At 48.3% G+C, this 20464-nt stretch overlaps 1 protein-coding gene across 5 annotated transcripts in view; it reads left to right on the plus strand.

Moving 5' to 3' along the window:
- The window catches only part of LOC115190931 (protein spire homolog 1), a 114742-nt gene extending 96350 nt beyond the window's left edge, over positions 1 to 18392 (plus strand). For 3 of the 5 annotated variants that reach the window (XM_029748967.1, XM_029748968.1, XM_029748970.1), the window contains 5 exons: positions 634 to 771; positions 3254 to 3324; positions 5397 to 5424; positions 5539 to 5690; positions 13614 to 18392. In XM_029748967.1, coding sequence (XP_029604827.1) covers positions 634 to 771; positions 3254 to 3324; positions 5397 to 5424; positions 5539 to 5690; positions 13614 to 13875 — 651 coding nt within the window. In that variant the 3' untranslated portion in view covers positions 13876 to 18392. Of the gene's footprint in view, positions 1 to 633; positions 772 to 3253; positions 3325 to 5396; positions 5425 to 5538; positions 5691 to 5826; positions 6156 to 13613 lie in introns of those variants that run through there. The other 2 variants (XR_003877477.1, XM_029748969.1) reach the window with 2 other exon arrangements.
- Positions 18393 to 20464: the final 2072 nt, after the last annotated feature.

The raw sequence follows: 20464 nt of genomic DNA on the forward strand, positions 1-20464 counted from the left end.
ATGTTTGGCATGATGGCACAAACAGATAATAGCCTGGTTCCCACACCTGTTTGGCATGATGGCACAAACAGACAATAGCCTGGTCCCACACCTGTTTGGCATGATGGCACAAACAGACAATAGCCTGGTCCCACACCTGTTTGGCATGATGGCACAAACAGACAATAGCCTGGTACCACACCTGTTTGTGTTGTCCCAGCTTGCTCTTTTAAGATGAAAGCACAAATTGTAAGTTGCTCTGGATAAAAGCATCTGCTAAATTACTGAAATGTATATGCATGTACTCAGGCTACTTTGTTAAAGGTAATCAGCTAACTGTGTGTCTGTCTCTGTCCCTCTCTCTCGCTCTGTCTGTGTGTCTCTCTCTGTCTCTCTCACTCTGTCTGTCCGTCTCGCTCTGTCTGTGTGTCTCTCTCTGTCTGTCCCTCTCTCTCGCTCTGTCTGTCCGTCTCGCTCTGTCTGTGTGTCTCTCTCTGTCTCTGTCCCTTTCTCTCGCTCTCTGTGTCTCTCTCTGTCTGTCCCTCTCTTGCTTTGTCTGTCCGTCTCTCTCTGTCTCTGTGTCTCTCTCTCTGTCTCTCTCTGTCTCTGTCTGTGTGTCTCTGTCTGTCTGTCTCTGTCTGTGTGTTATTTCAGGAGGACTTCTGCTACCCTGTAGAGTGTCTGGCTCTAACAGTAGAAGAGGTGATGCACATCAGACAAGTTCTGGTCAAAGCTGAGCTGGAGAAGTTCCAACAGTACAAAGACATCTACAACGCACTGAGGAAAGGAAAGGTGAGACCTGGGCCTGTCTAGATTCTGTACCAGCAGGGCTACACCCTGGGCCTGTCTAGATACTGTACCAGCAGGGCTAGACCCTGGGCCTGTCTAGATACTGTACCAGCAGGGCTAGACCCTGGGCCTGTCTAGATACTGTACCAGCAGGGGTGGGCCTGTCTAGATACCTGGGCCTGTCTAGATACTGTACCAGCAGGGCTAGACCCTGGGCCTGTCTAGATACTGTACCAGCAGGGCTACACACTGGGCCTGTCTAGATACTGTACCAGCAGGGCTAGACCCTGGGCCTGTCTAGATACTGTACCAGCAGGGCTACACCCTGGGCCTGTCTAGATACTGTACCAGCAGGGGTGGACCTGGGCCTGTCGAGATACTGTACCAGCAGGGCTAGACCCTGGGCCTGTCTAGATACTGTACCAGCAGGGCTACACACTGGGCCTGTCTAGATACTGTACCAGCAGGGCTAGACCCTGGGCCTGTCTAGATACTGTACCAGCAGGGCTACACACTGGGCCTGTCTAGATACTGTACCAGCAGGGGTGGGCCTGTCTAGATACCTGGGCCTGTCTAGATACTTTACCAGCAGGGCTAGACCCTGGGCCTGTCTAGATACTGTACCAGCAGGGCTACACACTGGGCCTGTCTAGATACTGTACCAGCAGGGCTAGACCCTGGGCCTGTCTAGATACTGTACCAGCAGGGCTACACCCTGGGCCTGTCTAGATACTGTACCAGCAGGGGTGGACCTGGGCCTGTCGAGATACTGTACCAGCAGGGCTAGACCCTGGGCCTGTCTAGATACTGTACCAGCAGGGGTGGACCTGGGCCTGTCTAGATACTGTACCAGCAGGGGTGGACCCTGGGCCTGTCGAGATACTGTACCAGCAGGGCTAGACCCTGGGCCTGTCTAGATACTGTACCAGCAGGGTGGGCCTGGGCCTGTCTAGATACTGTACCAGCAGGGCTAGACCCTGGGCCTGTCTAGATACTGTACCAGCAGGGTTACACCCTGGGCCTGTCTAGATACTGTACCAGCAGGGCTACACCCTGGGCCTGTCTAGATACTGTACCAGCAGGGGTGGACCTGGGCCTGTCGAGATACTGTACCAGCAGGGCTAGACCCTGGGCCTGTCTAGATACTGTACCAGCAGGGCTACACACTGGGCCTGTCTAGATACTGTACCAGCAGGGCTACACACTGGGCCTGTCTAGATACTGTACCAGCAGGGGTGAACCTGGGCCTGTCTAGATACTGTACCAGCAGGGCTACACCCTGGGCCTGTCTAGATACTGTACCAGCAGACCTGGGCCTGTCTAGATACTGTACCAGCAGGTGTGGACCCTGGGCCTGTCTAGATACTGTACCAGCAGGACTAGACCCTGGGCCTGTCTAGATACTGTACCAGCAGGGGTAGACCCTGGGCCTGTCTAGATACTGTACCAGCAGGGTGGGCCTGGGCCTGTCTAGATACTGTACCAGCAGGGCTAGACCCTGGGCCTGTCTAGATACTGTACCAGCAGGGGTGGGCCTCTCTAGATACTGTACGAGCAGGGCTAGACCCTGGGCCTCTCTAGATACTGTACCAGCAGGGCTAGACCCTGGGCCTGTCTAGATACTGTACCAGCAGGGCTACACCCTGGGCCTGTCTAGATACTGTACCAGCAGGGCTACACCCTGGGCCTGTCTAGATACTGTACCAGCAGGGCTAGACCCTGGGCCTGTCTAGATACTGTACCAGCAGGGCTAGACCCTGGGCCTGTCTAGATACTGTACCAGCAGGGCTAGACCCTGGGCCTGTCTAGATACTGTACCAGCAGGGCTAGACCCTGGGCCTGTCTAGATACTGTACCAGCAGGTGTGGACCCTGGGCCTGTCTAGATACTGTACCAGCAGGTGTGGACCCTGGGCCTGTCTAGATACTGTACCAGCAGGACTAGACCCTGGGCCTGTCTAGATACTGTACCAGCAGGGTGGGCCTGGGCCTGTCTAGATACTGTACCAGCAGGGCTAGACCCTGGGCCTGTCTAGATACTGTACCAGCAGGGCTAGACCCTTGGCCTGTCTAGATACTGTACCAGCAGGGCTACACCCTGGGCCTGTCTAGATACTGTACCAGCAGGGCTACACCCTGGGCCTGTCTAGATACTGTACCAGCAGGGCTACACCCTGGGCCTCTCTAGATACTGTACCAGCAGGGTGGGCCTGTCTAGATACTGTACCAGCAGGGCTACACCCTGGGCCTGTCTAGATACTCTACCAGCAGGGCTAGACCCTGGGCCTGTCTAGATACTGTACCAGCAGGACTAGGACCTGGGCCTGTCTAGATACTGTACCAGCAGGACTAGGACCTGGGCCTGTCTAGAGACACTTTACCGGCGGGGTGGTGTGCAGTAGGAAATCTTTGCAGATATAAATGGCATGAATAGATATTGATTGATATTTACTTGATGTTAACCATTCTCCTCCTCTCTCCTGTAGCTGTGCTTCTCCTGTCAGACTAAAAGGTTCTCCTTCTTCACCTGGTCCTACACCTGTCAGTTCTGCAAAAGGTACATTTAGATTATAGCTGTATTTATATTACAATATAGTTCTCTATTATAGCTGTATTTATATTAGACTATTGTTCTCCATTATGACTGTCACTTTGGTGACTAAGTCTTTTTAAAACCTCTGGCTTTGGGCTGGATGTGTCAATGTGTAGTTCATACATGTATAATCTATGAGCAGAATTACTGTGTTACCTCAATTAGCCACGAAATCTCTCGTGTGTAAGCGACTGTGTTTCTGGAAGCTGTGTGGCGCCATTTTCCCCCATGATTGTAAGCCCCTAGCAGTTCTAGCCAATGAGCTTCAGCCCCTCGCCATTTTGAACGACAGCAAGCAAGACGCACACAGCAGAGCGAGAGAGCGCAATGACGTGGGGCACAAATGTAATGTAGTATGACATTTTCAAGGGACCACTTGACTCGTGAGAGCTACATTCAAAACTACTGACTCAAAAGTATCGGAGAATCTCTTTCACATTAATCCGAATTAAGGGAGTCTCTAGGACATTATAAGATCATATGTAAATCAAAGAGCATAGTCTGATATATTAATCGTCTGTATTTGTTTGAGCTGTACCCCCCCCAGGCTTGGCTCCTTCCAGGTCACACAGGATACCTGGCCTGCTGTGGCAGGGCTCAGGGGGTGTTGTGTTTCCTGGTAGAACCCAGGCTACCTACCCTCCCCCTCCACCCATCTATTGTTTGTTGTCATGTTTGGATGTTTGTAGTCACTGTTGTTGTTATTGTCCTTCTAAATGGAAAATAAAGTATACATGAAAAAATGTACAGTATATTTGGAAAGTATTCAGACCCCTTGACACTTTTTTTTTTACGTTGCTGCCTTATTTTACATTTTTAAGTATTCAGACCCTTTACTCAATACTTTGTTGAAGCAACTTTGGCAGCGATTACAGCCTTGAGTCTTCTTGGGTACGACGCTACAAGTTTGGCACACCTGTATTTGGAGAGTTTATCCCATTCTTCTCTGCAGATCCTCAAGCTCTGTCAGGTTGGATGGGGAGCATCGCTGCACAGCTATTTTCAGTTCTCTCCAGAGATGCTCGATCGGGTTCAAGTCCGGGCTCTGGATGGGCCACTCAAGGACATTCAGAGACTTGTCCCGAAGCCACTCCTGTGCTGTTTTGGCTGTGTGCTTAGGGTGGTTGACTGGGGGCGAGGTCCTGAGTGCTCTGGATGAGCACTCAGGGATCATGTAGGATCTCTCTGTGCTTTGCTCCATTCATCTTTACCTCAATCCTAACTAGTCTCCAAGTCCCTGCCGCTGAAGAACATCCCCACAGCATGATGATGCTTGGCATTCAGGCCAAAGAGTTCAATCTTGGTTCATCAGACCAGAGAATCTTGTTTCTCATGGTCTGAAAGTCTTTAGGCCACTCTACCATAAAGGCCTGATTGGTGGAGTTCTGCAGAGATGGTTGTCCTTCTGGAAGGTTCTCCCATCTCCACAGAGGAACTCTGGAGCTCTGTCAGAGTGACCACCTGATTCTTGGTCACCTCCCTGACCAAGGCCCTTCTCCCCTGACACTGTGTTCTTGTGGACCTTCAATGCTGCAGAAATATTTTGGTACCCTTCCCCAGATTTGTGCCTCGACACAATTCTGTCTTCGAGCTCTACGGACAATTCTTTTGATCTCATGGCTTGGTCTTTGGTCTGACATGCGCTGTCAACTGTGGGACCTTATATAGACAGATATGTGCCTTTCCAAATTATGTCCAATCAATTGAATTTACCACAGGTGGACTCCAATCAAGTTGTATAAACATCTCAAGGATGATCAATGGAAACAGGATGCATCTGACCTCAATTTCGAGTCTCAAAGCAAATGGTCTAAATACTTACGTATTTAAATACTTTTTGTAAATTTACAACACTTTCTATAAACCTGTTTTTGCTTTGTCATTATGGGGTATTGTGTGTAGATTGAGTTTTTAAACAATTTTAGAATAATGCTGTAACATAAAATCTGGAAAGGGGTCTGAATAATTTTCGAAGGCACTGTATATATCAGAATTCATGCAATTCGTTGTGACTGAATATTTCACTCTCTCTCCAGGCCTGTGTGCTCGCAGTGCTGTAAAAAGGTGAGCCAAAGTCGTCCTCGTCCATCCATCGACCACACTAGCCCTTTAATTGTTGACAGATGTTCAGATTATGCCTATATATCTGACCCTCCTAACTCTGTCCTGTTGTTCCAGATGAGACTTCCCTCTAAGCCGTATGCCAACCTGTCCGTCTCCTCTCTGGGTCCTACTGCCACTCTGCCCAGGGAGGAGGCTGAAGGGACATCAGCCTTGGACACCCCGGAGAAGCCCTCGTCCAGCCAGCACCACAGCTGGACCGTCTCCAGGTACACATATCATTACCGGTCTCAAATAACATTTAAACTGCTTTTCTTTTTATAGTTTTAAACGATGATAATAAAAAAATATATAAAATGACATGTGAATTCACAATTCAGATATGGTCTGCCATTTGACCACTAGGGGGCAGTGCAGTTCAATCTACTGATGTCCTGGCTACCTACCGGACAGAGCAGTTCAATCTACTGCTGTCCTGGCTACCTACCAGACTGAGCAGATCAATCTACTGCTGTCCTGGCTACCTACCAGACTGAGCAGATCAATCTACTGCTGTCCTGGCTACCTACCAGACTGAGCAGTTCAATCTACTGATGTCCTGGCTATCTACCAGACTGAGCAGATCAATCTACTGCTGTCCTGGCTACCTACCAGACTGAGCAGTTCAATCTACTGCTGTCCTGGCTACCTACCAGACAGAGCAGATCAGATCAATCTACTGCTGTCCTGGCTACCTACCAGACTGAGTAGTTCAATCTACTGCTGTCCTGGCTACCTACCAGACAGCGCTCACCTTACTGCTGTCCCCTACCCACTCAGCAACGATGGTATTAATGCCGTTTTAGGTTCTCTGCTGTGTTCCTCTCCTCCATGTTCTCAGGACACGGGACTTCATGTCTCACTACTCATCAATGTGACTCGTAGACTGATGTGTGACAGCGTGGTCGTAGACTGTATGACAGCGTGGTCGTAGACTGATGTATGACAGCGTGGTCGTAGACTGATGTATGACAGCGTGTTCGTAGACTGATGTATGACAGCGTGGTCGTAGACTGATGTATGACAGCGTGGTCGTAGACTGATGAATGACAGCGTGGTCGTAGACTGTATGACAGCGTGGTCGTAGACTGTATGACAGCGTGTTCGTAGACTGATGTATGACAGCGTGGTCGTAGACTGATGTATGACAGCGTGGTCGTAGACTGATGAATGACAGCGTGGTCGTAGACTGATGTGAGACAGCGTGGTCGTAGACTGATGTGTGACAGCGTGGTCGTAGACCTATGTATGACAGCGTGGTCGTAGACTGTATGACAGTGTGGTCGTAGACTGTATGACAGTGTGGTCGTAGACTGATGTGTGACAGCGTGGTCGTAGACTGATGTATGACAGCGTGGTCGTAGACTGATGTGTGACAGTGTGGTCGTAGACTGATGTGAGACAGCGTGGTTGTAGACTGATGTGGGACAGCGTGGTCGTAGACTGTATGACAGCGTGGTCGTAGACTGATGTGTGACAGCGTGGTCGTAGACTGATGTATGACAGCGTGGTCGTAGACTGTATGACAGCGTGGTCGTAGACTGTATGACAGCGTGGTCGTAGACTGTATGACAGCGTGGTCGTAGACTGATGTGTGACAGCGTGTTCGTAGACTGATGTGTGACAGCGTGGTCGTAGACTGATGTGTGACAGCGTGGTCGTAGACTGATGTGTGACAGCGTGGTCGTAGACTGTATGACAGCGTGGTCGTAGACTGTATGACAGCGTGGTCGTAGACTGATGTGCGACAGCGTGGTCGTAGACTGATGTGCGACAGCGTGGTCGTAGACTGATGTATGACAGCGTGGTCGTAGACTGATGTATGACAGCGTGGTCGTAGACTGTATGACAGCGTGGTCGTAGACTGATGTGTGACAGCGTGGTCGTAGACTGATGTGTGACAGCGTGGTCGTAGACTGATGTGTGACAGCGTGGTCGTAGACTGTATGACAGTGTGGTCGTAGACTGATGTGAGACAGCGTGTTCGTAGACTGATGTATGACAGCGTGGTCGTAGACCTATGTATGACAGCGTGGTCGTAGACCTATGTCTGACAGCGTGGTCGTAGACCGATGTGTGACAGCGTGGTCGTAGACCGATGTATGACAGCGTGGTCGTAGACCGATGTGAGACAGCGTGTTCGTAGACTGATGTGTGACAGCGTGGTCATAGACTGATGTGTGACAGCGTGGTCATAGACTGATGTGTGACAGCGTGGTCGTAGACTGTATGACAGCGTGGTCGTAGACTGATGTGTGACAGCGTGGTCGTAGACTGATGTGTGACAGCGTGGTCGTAGACTGATGTGTGACAGCGTGGTCGTAGACTGATGTGAGACAGCGTGGTCGTAGACTGATGTGAGACAGCGTGGTCGTAGACTGATGTGTGACAGCGTGGTCGTAGACTGATGTGTGACAGCGTGGTCGTAGACTGATGTGTGACAGCGTGGTCGTAGACTGATGTGTGACAGCGTGGTCGTAGACTGATGTGTGACAGCGTGGTCGTAGACTGATGTGTGACAGCGTGGTCGTAGACTGATGTGTGACAGCGTGGTCGTAGACTGATGTGTGACAGCGTGGTCGTAGACTGATGTGTGACAGCGTGGTCGTAGACTGTATGACAGCGTGGTCGTAGACTGATGTGTGACAGCGTGGTCGTAGACTGATGTATGACAGCGTGGTCGTAGACTGTGTGACAGCGTGGTCGTAGACTGTATGACAGCGTGGTCATAGACTGTATGACAGCGTGGTCGTAGACTGATGTGAGACAGCGTGTTCGTAGACTGATGTGTGACAGCGTGGTCGTAGACTGATGTGTGACAGCGTGGTCGTAGACTGATGTATGACAGCGTGGTCGTAGACTGATGTATGACAGCGTGGTCGTAGACTGATGTATGACAGCGTGGTCGTAGACTGTATGACAGCGTGGTCGTAGACTGATGTGTGACAGCGTGGTCGTAGACTGATGTGTGACAGCGTGGTCGTAGACTGATGTGTGACAGCGTGGTCGTAGACTGATGTGTGACAGCGTGGTCGTAGACTGATGTGTGACAGCGTGGTCGTAGACTGATGTGTGACAGCGTGGTCGTAGACTGATGTGTGACAGCGTGGTCGTAGACTGATGTATGACAGCGTGGTCGTAGACTGATGTGCGACAGCGTGGTCGTAGACTGATGTATGACAGCGTGGTCGTAGACTGATGTATGACAGCGTGGTCGTAGACTGTATGACAGCGTGGTCGTAGACTGATGTGTGACAGCGTGGTCGTAGACTGATGTGTGACAGCGTGGTCGTAGACTGATGTGTGACAGCGTGGTCGTAGACTGATGTGTGACAGCGTGGTCGTAGACTGATGTGTGACAGCGTGGTCGTAGACTGATGTGAGACAGCGTGTTCGTAGACTGATGTATGACAGCGTGTTCGTAGACTGATGTATGACAGCGTGGTCGTAGACCTATGTATGACAGCGTGGTCGTAGACCTATGTGTGACAGCGTGGTCGTAGACCGATGTGTGACAGCGTGGTCGTAGACCGATGTGTGACAGCGTGGTCGTAGACCGATGTATGACAGCGTGGTCGTAGTCCGATGTGAGACAGCGTGGTCATAGACTGATGTGTGACAGCGTGGTCATAGACTGATGTGTGACAGCGTGGTCGTAGACTGATGTGTGACAGCGTGTTCGTAGACTGATGTGTGACAGCGTGTTCGTAGACTGATGTGTGACAGCGTGGTCATAGACTGATGTGTGACAGCGTGGTCATAGACTGATGTGTGACAGCGTGGTCGTAGACTGTATGACAGCGTGGTCGTAGACTGATGTGTGACAGCGTGGTCGTAGACTGATGTGTGACAGCGTGGTCGTAGACTGATGTGTGACAGCGTGGTCGTAGACTGATGTGTGACAGCGTGGTCGTAGACTGATGTGTGACAGCGTGGTCGTAGACTGATGTGTGACAGCGTGGTCGTAGACTGATGTGAGACAGCGTGTTCGTAGACTGATGTATGACAGCGTGGTCATAGACTGATGTGTGACAGCGTGGTCGTAGACTGTATGACAGCGTGGTCGTAGACTGATGTGTGACAGCGTGGTCGTAGACTGATGTGTGACAGCGTGGTCGTAGACTGATGTGTGACAGCGTGGTCGTAGACTGATGTGTGACAGCGTGGTCGTAGACTGATGTGTGACAGCGTGGTCGTAGACTGATGTGAGACAGCGTGTTCGTAGACTGATGTATGACAGCGTGGTCGTAGACTGATGTGTGACAGCGTGGTCGTAGACTGTATGACAGTGTGGTCGTAGACTGATGTGTGACAGCGTGGTCGTAGACTGATGTGTGACAGCGTGGTCGTAGACTGATGTGTGACAGCGTGGTCGTAGACTGATGTGAGACAGCGTGTTCGTAGACTGATGTGAGACAGCGTGTTCGTAGACTGATGTGAGACAGCGTGTTCGTAGACTGATGTGTGACAGCGTGGTCGTAGACTGATGTGTGACAGCGTGGTCGTAGACTGATGTGTGACAGCGTGGTCGTAGACTGATGTGTGACAGCGTGGTCGTAGACTGATGTGTGACAGCGTGGTCGTAGACTGTATGACAGTGTGGTCGTAGACTGATGTGTGACAGCGTGGTCGTAGACTGATGTGTGACAGCGTGGTCGTAGACTGATGTGTGACAGCGTGGTCGTAGACTGATGTGTGACAGCGTGGTCGTAGACTGATGTGAGACAGCGTGTTCGTAGACTGATGTGAGACAGCGTGTTCGTAGACTGATGTGAGACAGCGTGTTCGTAGACTGATGTGTGACAGCGTGGTCGTAGACTGATGTGTGACAGCGTGGTCGTAGACTGATGTGTGACAGCGTGGTCGTAGACTGATGTGTGACAGCGTGGTCGTAGACTGATGTGTGACAGCGTGGTCGTAGACTGATGTGTGACAGCGTGGTCGTAGACTGTATGACAGCGTGGTCGTAGACTGTATGACAGCGTGGTCGTAGACTGATGTGTGACAGCGTGGTCGTAGACTGATGAGTGACAGCGTGGTCGTAGACTGTATGACAGCGTGGTCGTAGACTGATGTGTGACAGCGTGGTCGTAGACTGTATGACAGCGTGGTCGTAGACTGATGTGTGACAGCGTGGTCGTAGACGTCCAACGATCTGTTAACGCCACGTACTGTGTTTGAGAGCTCGCACTTTGTTCTTCAAATCAAATTTTATTTGTCACGCTGAATACAACAGATGGTAGACCTCATGAAATGCTTGCTTACAAGCCCTTAACCAACAATACAGTTCAAGACATAGAGTAAAAAAATATTTACTAAATAAACTAAAGTAAAAAATGTCATAAAAAGTAACACAATAAAATAACGAGGCTATATACAGGGGTACTGGTACAGAGTCAATGTGGAGACTATATACAGGGTGTTACGGTACAGAGTCAATGTGGAGGCTATATACAGGGGGTACTGGTACAGAGTCAATGTGGAGGCTATATACAGGGGGTACTGGTACAGAGTCAATGTGGAGGCTATATACAGGGGGTACCGGTACAGAGTCAATGTGGAGACTATATACAGGGGGTACCGGTACAGAGTCAATGTGGAGGCTATATACAGGGGGTACCGATACAGAGTCAATGTGGAGGCTATATACAGGGGGTACCGATACAGAGTCAATGTGGAGGCTATATACAGGGGGTACCGGTACAGAGTCAATGTGGAGGCTATATACAGGGGGGTACCGGTACAGAGTCAATGTGGAGGCTATATACAGGGGGTACCGATACAGAGTCAATGTGGAGGCTATATACAGGGGGTACCGATACAGAGTCAATGTGGAGGCTATATACAGGGGGTACCGGTACAGAGTCAATGTGGAGGCTATATACAGGGGTGCTATGCCACTAGGTTGATCGAGCAGCAGTGAGGGCTGCACGGTCTTTCCAAGCTAGACTTCTAATTTGGTAGAGCTCCATTTCCATTCCAATTATCTGGAAGCTTGCTTCAGGGCTCGGGTGTTTCTGTATACCAGTTTCTTGTAGTCATGGCAGATACTCAAAAAAATGTATTGTCACACAGTCCGATAGGAATTCAGGGAACTCAGTGAGGAACGCTGTATACGTCCCAGGAGGCCCGTGAACAATAGCTATAAAAAGTGATTGAGTAGAAGTCTTTTCCGCCCTCTTCTGAATAGTAGCTATAAATGTAAGATTGCACACAGTGCAACAATATGATTAAGTGTGAATATTTTTGCCACCCACATACAGGAAAACGGTTCCAAATAAATGACATTATTACGTGTTCCACCACCCATGTTATTTACATTAATACATGACCATGTGGGCTGTGCTATGTAGGTAAAACCTCTCGTTCTCTCAAACAGAGAATTAGTGAACATAACAGTTCAATCAGGAGAAACGACAGGGATTTTCCAGTCGCAGTACAATTTAATGACCTAAAACATGACATATCTACCTTTTTTACATTTTGTGGCATAGAGAAAGTTAAGACATCAGACAGGGGAGGTGATATTAATAATATTGGACCCAATGATTTATGAAAACTTGCTGGATGGGTTGATGTCCTCACTGGTTTTACAGACGTGTTTAATTTGTTTTATGTACACACTTTATTAGAATATTTATGGAATGTACATTGCTATATTTGGTAACACCTGTTTTCCCTCGACTCCAACCCCATTTGGTGCGTTGAACGGATGTGGGTGGGGCTATGTCTAAATAAGGGGTGCTAATTTTAAAAAAACTCACAAAAGCTCTGAGGAAGGCCGTGAGGCCGATATGTAAAGCCCTGAGGAAGGCCTTGAGGCCGATACGTAAAGCTCTGAGGAAGGCCGTGAGGCCGATACGTAAAGCTCTGAGGAAAGCCTTGAGGCCGATACGTAAAGCTCTGATGAAGGCCTTGAGGCCGATACGTAAAGCTCTGAGGAAAGCCTTGAGGCCGATACGTAAAGCTCTGAGGAAAGCCTTGAGGCCGATACGTAAAGCTCTGACGAAGGCCTTGAGGCCGATACGTAAAGCTCTGAGGAAGGCCTTGAGGCCGATACGTAAAGCTCTGAGGAAGGCCTTGAGGCCGATACGTAAAGCTCTGAGGAAGGCCGTGAGGCCGATACGTAAAGCTCTGAGGAAGGCCTTGAGGCCGATACGTAAAGCTCTGAGGAAGGCCGTGAGGCCGATACGTAAAGCTCTGATGAAGGCCTTGAGGCCGATACGTAAAGCTCTGAGGAAGGCCTTGAGGCCGATACGTAAAGCTCTGAGGAAGGCCGTGAGGCCGATACGTAAAGCTCTGAGGAAGGCCTTGAGGCCGATACGTAAAGCTCTGAGGAAGGCCTTGAGGCCGATACGTAAAGCTCTGAGGAAGGCCTTGAGGCCGATACGTAAAGCTCTGAGGAAGGCCTTGAGGCCGATACGTAAAGCTCTGAGGAAGGCCTTGAGGCCGATACGTAAAGCTCTGAGGAAGGCCTTGAGGCCGATACGTAAAGCTCTGAGGAAGGCCGTGAGGCCGATACGTAAAGCTTATTAAAGAGCAGTGTGCAGGTTTTTTCTTTTTTCTCATGACTAGAACGTCAAAAGACACAGACGCAGTCATTTTTGGGGGGTAAATTAAATTGAAATTTGCTGTTGGAAATGTTAGCAACACCTCCGACACAACAGGCAGGCTGGCTAACAGTGCTCTCCACCCCCCAGGTTATCTGAATACAACAGGCAGGCTGGCTAACAGTGCTCTCCACCCCCAGGTTATCTGAATACAACAGGCAGGCTGGCTAACAGTGCTCTCCACCCCCAGGTTATCTGAATACAACAGGCAGGCTGGCTAACAGTGCTCTCCACCCCCCAGGTTATCTGAATACAACAGGCAGGCTGGCTAACAGTGCTCTCCACCCCCCAGGTTATCTGAATACAACAGGCAGGCTGGCTAACAGTGCTCTCCACCCCCCAGGTTATCTGAATACAACAGGCAGGCTGGCTAACAGTGCTCTCCACCCCCAGGTTATCTGAATACAACAGGCAGGCTGGCTAACAGTGCTCTCCACCCCCAGGTTATCTGAATACAACAGGCAGGCTGGCTAACAGTGCTCTCCATCCCCAGGTTATCTGAATACAACAGGCAGGCTGGTTAACAGTGCTCTCCACCCCCAGGTTATCTGAATACAACAGCGGTGAGGGGTCTCGTGACGAACCGGAGCTGGATCTTCCCAAAGAGCTGACCGACGACTGGTGTACCATGGAGGTCTGCATCAACTGTAAGAAGTTCATCTCTGAGATAGTCTGCAGCAGCAAGCTCTCTCTAACCCTGGCCACCAAGCGAGCCCGTCTGAAGAGGAAGACCCAGTCCTTCTACTTGTCTTCGCCTAACACAGACGATTACAGACCCTCTGAGAGGACCATCAACCAGGTTTAGTTTTAGGGTTAGACCTCTCGCTCACTCGTCCGTTCCTTGGGGGACCCTGTTCCCTAGATAGTGCACTACATTTTACCATGGACCCTGGTAGTGCACTTCATTAGAGTTCATAGGGGACCAGTCTATAGGTGGCCATGTCACTGTGTAAAGTATTTAGCATGACTCTGCGGACTCTGGCTGTCACAGTACTCTATGGACCCTGGCTGTCACAGTACTCTATGGACCCTGGCTGTCACAGTACTCTATGGACCCTGGCTGTCACAGTACTCTATGGACCCTGGCTGTCGCAGTACTCTATGGACCCTGGCTGTCACAGTACTCTATGGACCCTGGCTGTCACAGTACTCTATGGACCCTGGCTGTCACAGTACTCTATGGACCCTGGCTGTCGCAGTACTCTATGGACCCTGGTGGAAAGTGGAATAGGGTGCCCTTTGACACGCAATCATAATGTCTCAACTCTGTGCTGCTCATCACTGTGTAATAATGATAGAGATGACCATTGTAGAAGATCTGTTAGTATATACTACCTACCTGGATGGATGGTTCTAGACAGGTGTTCAGTGTGTTAGTATATACTACCTACCTGGATGGATGGTTCTAGACAGGTGTTCAGTGTGTTAGTATATACTACCTACCTGGATGGATGGTTCTAGACAGGTGTTCAGTGTGTTAGTATATACTACCTACCTGGATGGATGGTTCTAGACAGGTGTTCAGTGTGTTAGTATATACTACCTACCTGGATGGATGGTTCTAGACAGGTGTTCAGTGTGTTAGTATATACTACCTACCTGGATGGATGGTTCTAGACAGGTGTTCAGTGTGTTAGTGTATACTACCTACCTGGATGGATGGTTCTAGACAGGTGTTCAGTGTGTTAGTATATACTACCTACCTGGATGGATGGTTCTAGACAGGTGTTCAGTGTGTTTAGTATATACTACCTACCTGGATGGATGGTTCTAGACAGGTGTTCAGTGTGTTAGTATTTACTACCTACCTGGATGGATGGTTCTAGACAGGTGTTCAGTATGTTAGTATATACTACCTACCTGGATGGATGGTTCTAGACAGGTGTTCAGTGTGTTAGTATATACTACCTACCTGGATGGATGGTTCTAGACAGGTGTTCAGTGTGTTAGTATATACTACCTACCTGGATGGATGGTTCTAGACAGGTGTTCAGTGTGTTAGTATATACTACCTACCTGGATGGATGGTTCTAGACAGGTGTTCAGTGTGTTAGTGTATACTACCTACCTGGATGGTTCTAGACAGGTGTTCAGTGTGTTAGTATATACTACCTACCTGGATGGATGGTTCTAGACCGATGTTCAGTCCATGAGTTGTGGAAAAGACCGTTTGGATTTGTTATTCTACTGACTACACACTGTCTCCAGATTGACAACAGAACTAAACAAGGTTGTATTCATTCCACCTGATTGTTTAATGATCTGAATTCCTCTCTCTCTTTATTACCCTGTAATGTTATGTAGTTCCCTTTAAGAAGTGGTGATGATGCACCCTAAATGGCCTAACCCCTAAATGGGTTCTCGTCCCCTAACCCCTAACTCAGCATGGGTTCTCGTCCCCTAACTCGGCATGGGTTCTCGTCCCCTAACTCGGCATGGGTTCTCGTCCCCTAACTCGGCATGGGTTCTCGTCCCCTAACCCCTAGTCTCAGGAACCATTTGGTTAGTGTATTGATACAGCTGTGGATGGACGACTAGCTAGCCACAGACAGGACAACTCCCTCACAGTATAATAGTACATCACTGACCTATCTACCACAGTATAGATGAGCTAGTAGAGTACTGAACCATTACTTATCCTCATGTGATGTGAATAATACTTAGAGGAATTGAAGGAGAGGGAACAATCAGACAGATGCTGAGATCACCAAGGTGGAGCCAAGATCATATATACAGTAGTGTGGTCGGTCGGTGAGACCTCTAGTCCCCGTCCAGAGATAATATATATTTAACAGTAGTGTGGTCAGTCGGTCGGTGAGACCTCTAGTCCTCGTCCAGAGATAATATATATTTAACAGTAGTGTGGTCGGTCAGTGAGACCTCTAGTCCCCGTCCAGAGATAATATATATTAAACAGTAGTGCGGTCGGTCGGTGAGACCTCTAGTCCCCGTCCAGAGATAATATATATTTAACAGTAGTGTGGTCGGTCGGTGAGACCTCTAGTCCCCGTCCAGAGATAATATATATTTAACAGTAGTGTGGTCGGTCGGTGAGACCTCTAGTCCCCGTCCAGAGATAATATATATTTAACAGTAGTGCGGTCGGTCGGTCGGTGAGACCTCTAGTCCCCGTCCAGAGATAATATATATTTAACAGTAGTGCGGTCGGTCGGTCGGTGAGACCTCTAGTCCCCGTCCACAGATAATATATATTAAACAGTAGTGCGGTCGGTCGGTCGGTGAGACCTCTAGTCCTCGTCCAGAGATAAGAAGTTAATTAATAAACGAGTAGTTTCTGTCCGTCTCAGGAAGAACAGACGCTTCGGCTGCATGATGGCTTCCTATTCCTTACGTAGTGCACTACCATTTGGGACACAGCACTTGTCTAACAGGCAATGCACTATAGAGCCATCATTTGGGTCTTAACAGGCTAATTTCCAGTTTCCATAGAAATAAAATACCTAGAGTGGTCATGCCAAAGGTAGTCTCTGCCACTCCGCAGCCCCAGCCAATAAAATTAAACCAAATGACATGCCTAAGTTAGTCTCTGCCACTCCCCAGCCAATGAAATTAAACCAAATGACATGCCTAAGTTAGTCTCTGCCACTCCCCAGCCAATGAAATTAAACCAAATGACATACCTATGGTAGTCTCTGCCACGCCCCAGCCAATGAAATTAAACCAAATGACATGCCTATGGTAGTCTCTGCCACGCCCCAGCCATTTTCTCCCCAAAAATATTTGTCCCATCTGCAGATCTAATTGGCTGGGAAACAGGAAGTGTTCAGAGGTTAAATGATTGGGTGGGTTTACTATGATGTATTTTTATTTCTATTTCTGAGCCTGGTGCCAAACTAAAGGACGGCTCATAATAATGGATGGAACGGAGCCGACCACATGGAAACCAGCCATTACCACGAGCCCGTCCTCCTGTGGTCTACATGCTGGATCCAAAATCATCCAAAAATCCATGATCTATTATTATATTGTAATGTATTATTCTGATGTTTTTTCATTAATATTATCTTAAAGATGTATTTTTTATTTTATTTGTAATATTGGATTGTCATCTCCTGTTGGGATCAGATCAGATAGATGGGCCTCCGAGATCAAATCAGATTGATGGGCCTCCGAGATCAGACCAGATAGATGGGCCTCCTAGATCAGACCAGATAGATGGGCCTCCGAGATCAGACCAGATAGATGGACCTCCGAGATCAGACCAGATAGATGGACCTCCGAAATCAGACCAGATAGATGGACCTCCGAGATCAGACCAGATAGATGGACCTCCGAGATCAGACCAGATAGATGGACCTCCGAGATCAGACCAGATAGATGGACCTCCGAGACCAATCAGGTCTGAATAGCACTTTTACTGGACCAATGTATTGTTGTTTTGAAGTTCCTTCTCTTAATTCATTTAATTTCTTCATCTTTTGTTTGTTTCATCTCTTGAAGTTAGTGTGGTGACGGTATCCTAGGGCTAGTGGTGACGGTATCCTAGGGTTAGTGGGGACGGTATCCTAGGGTTAGTGGGGACGGTATCCTAGGGTTAGTGGTGACGGTATCCTAGGGTTAGTGGTGACGGTATCCTAGGGCTAGTGGTGACGGTATCCTAGGGCTAGTGGTGACGGTATCCTAGGGCTAGTGGTGACGGTATCCTAGGGCTAGTGGTGACGGTATCCTAGGGTTAATGGTGACGGTATCCTAGGGCTAGTGGTGACGGTATCCTAGGGCTAGTGGTGACGGTATCCTAGGGCTAGCGGTGACGGTATCCTAGGGCTAGCGGTGACGGTATCCTAGGGTTAGTGGTGTATGCTAGAGCTTGGGGTTTGGTAGCAGGTGTCAGCAAAACACAGCTTTCTGAATGTACAGGGTATAATGTCTTTTAAATCTTATTTCACATGCAATGTAAATCTACGTATACAGAATTTTAATGCTCCCTGTAAATTATTTTGTCACGCTTACTATCCATGCATAGTCCACCTACATACAATACATGGACACATTGTCATTCATACACTTATTACACACACTCTCCCAATTTGTCAATTTTTTATTTTCTGACCTCTTAAACTAACTGGGATAGAAAGATCAGAATTATAACACATTACTAATGTCAATATCAACCTCCCATAAAATATTCCATTGGACCATATGGATTCCAGTGAGGAAGGAATGGTGTACATGCTATAATTTTTTATTTATTTTTATTTTTAATGCCAATAAAATGATCTCTGTTTGAATTCTGTGTTGTAGTATTCATGCTCTGCAGGGTTGAACCCAAATATTTCCTGTTTAATAAATGACAGTATTGTATCATGTGTCAGCTCAACAGTAAATTCAAAATGTAATCACTGCATATTAGTGTAGTGGTATCAGCCATTGATATCGCTGCATGATATCACTGAAGCTAAGCAGGGTTGGTCCTGGTCAGTCCCTGGATGGGAGACCAGATGCTGCTGGAAATGGTGTTGGAGGGCCAGTAGGAGGCACTCTTTCCTCTGTTCTAAACAATATCCCAATGCCCCAGGGCAGTGATTGGGGACACTGCCCTGTGTAGGGGGCCGTCTTTCAGATGGGACGTTAAACGGGTGTCCTGACTCTCTGAGGTCATTAAAGATCCCATGACACTTATCGTGAGAGTAGGGGTGTTAACCCCGGTGTCCTGGCTAAATTCCCAATCTGGCCCTCATACCATCACGGTCACATAATCATCCCCAGCTTCCAAATTGACCCATTCATCCGTCCTCCTCTCCCCTGTAACTATTCCCCAGGTCGTTGCTGTAAATTAGAATGTGTTCTCAGTCAACTTACCTGGTAAAATAACGGTAGTATCAGTACTATATCAGTATCAGTTATTGATATCACTGCATGATTAAAGTAGTGTATCAGCCATTGATATCACATTAAAAGCAAGGGAGGAAAAAGCATCTGAAAATAGAGGCCCATCCTACAAGTCAGGCACAATGGGCAGAAATCGGCAGAGATTTTGGAGATCATTGCAATTCTCCGTTTTGTGCAGGAGCTGTCGATGGAAATCCTGTTTGGGTTTAGAGATCTGGCAAACTCAGGCAGCGAATCCTGTTTGGGATTAGAGATCTGGTGAATCCTGTTTGGCTTTAGAGATCTGGCAAACTCAGGCAGCGAATCCTGTTTGGGTTTAGAGATCTGGCAAACTCAGGCAGCGAATCCTGTTTGGGTTTAGAGATCTGGCAAACTCAGGCAGCGAATCCTGATTGGGTTTAGAAATCTGGCAAACTCAGGCAGCGAATCCTGTTTGGGTTTAGAGATCTGGCAAACTCAGGCAGCGAATCCTGTTTGGGATTAGAGATCTGGCAAACTCAGGCAGCGAATCCTGTTTGGGATTAGAGATCTGGCAAACTCAGACAGCGATTACTACAACTACTAGGGCTTTTTCTCAATGGTCCTGATGGAAGGTATCACTCCACCATGATCAACGTGGGTCCTGATGGAAGGTACCACTCCACCATGATCAAAGTGGGTCCATATAGTCCTGATGGAAGGTACCACTCCACCATGATCAACGTGGGTCCTGATGGAAGGTACCACCCCACCATGATCAAAGTGGGTCCATATAGTCCTGATGGAAGGTACCACTCCACCATGATCAACGTGGGTCCTGATGGAAGGTACCACTCCACCATGATCAACGTGGGTCCTGATGGAAGGTACCACTCCACCATGATCAACGTGGGTCCTGATGGAAGGTACCACACAGACATAGAGCCCATATGTCTTGCCTGAGGCCCAAACACAGAGTCCATATGAACACAGAGCCCATATGTCCTGCTGGGGACCCAAACACAGAGCCAATATGTCTTTGTGGGAGACGAAGCATTCCCTCTGATGGTAAACCTGATGGGACCATATCCAGGTAAGATATGCTAAATACATGTGACTATATACAGTACCAGTCAAAAGTTTGGACACACCTACTCATTCAAGGGTTTTTCTTTATTTTTACTATTTTCTACATTGTAGAATAATAGTGAAGACATCAAAACTATAAAATAACACATGGAATCATGTAGTAACCAAAAAAGTGTTAAACAAATCAAAATATATTTTATATTTGAGATTCTTTAAAGTAGCCACCCTTATTGGTGTCCTTTAGTAGTGGTTTCTTTGCAGCAATTCGACCGCTCTGGTGACAAACAAACGTTGCTGCCCTGTTTTCAATCGTCCACATGGCTGGGAGAACCTCCTCAGATTACTGCAGATGAAGGGAGTTAGATATGCATAGGAAGTGTAGTGTACTGTTTTTTTCTGTATATCTGAATTACAAATCAGCCTTTACTTAAATCATGTTTCTAGTCTATTGCATAGTTACAATGTATAATCATTGATGTCCCAGGAGCAGGAGAGGT

This window comes from Salmo trutta, unplaced genomic scaffold, assembly GCF_901001165.1.
Source record: "Salmo trutta unplaced genomic scaffold, fSalTru1.1, whole genome shotgun sequence".
Classification (NCBI taxonomy): domain Eukaryota; kingdom Metazoa; phylum Chordata; class Actinopteri; order Salmoniformes; family Salmonidae; genus Salmo; species Salmo trutta.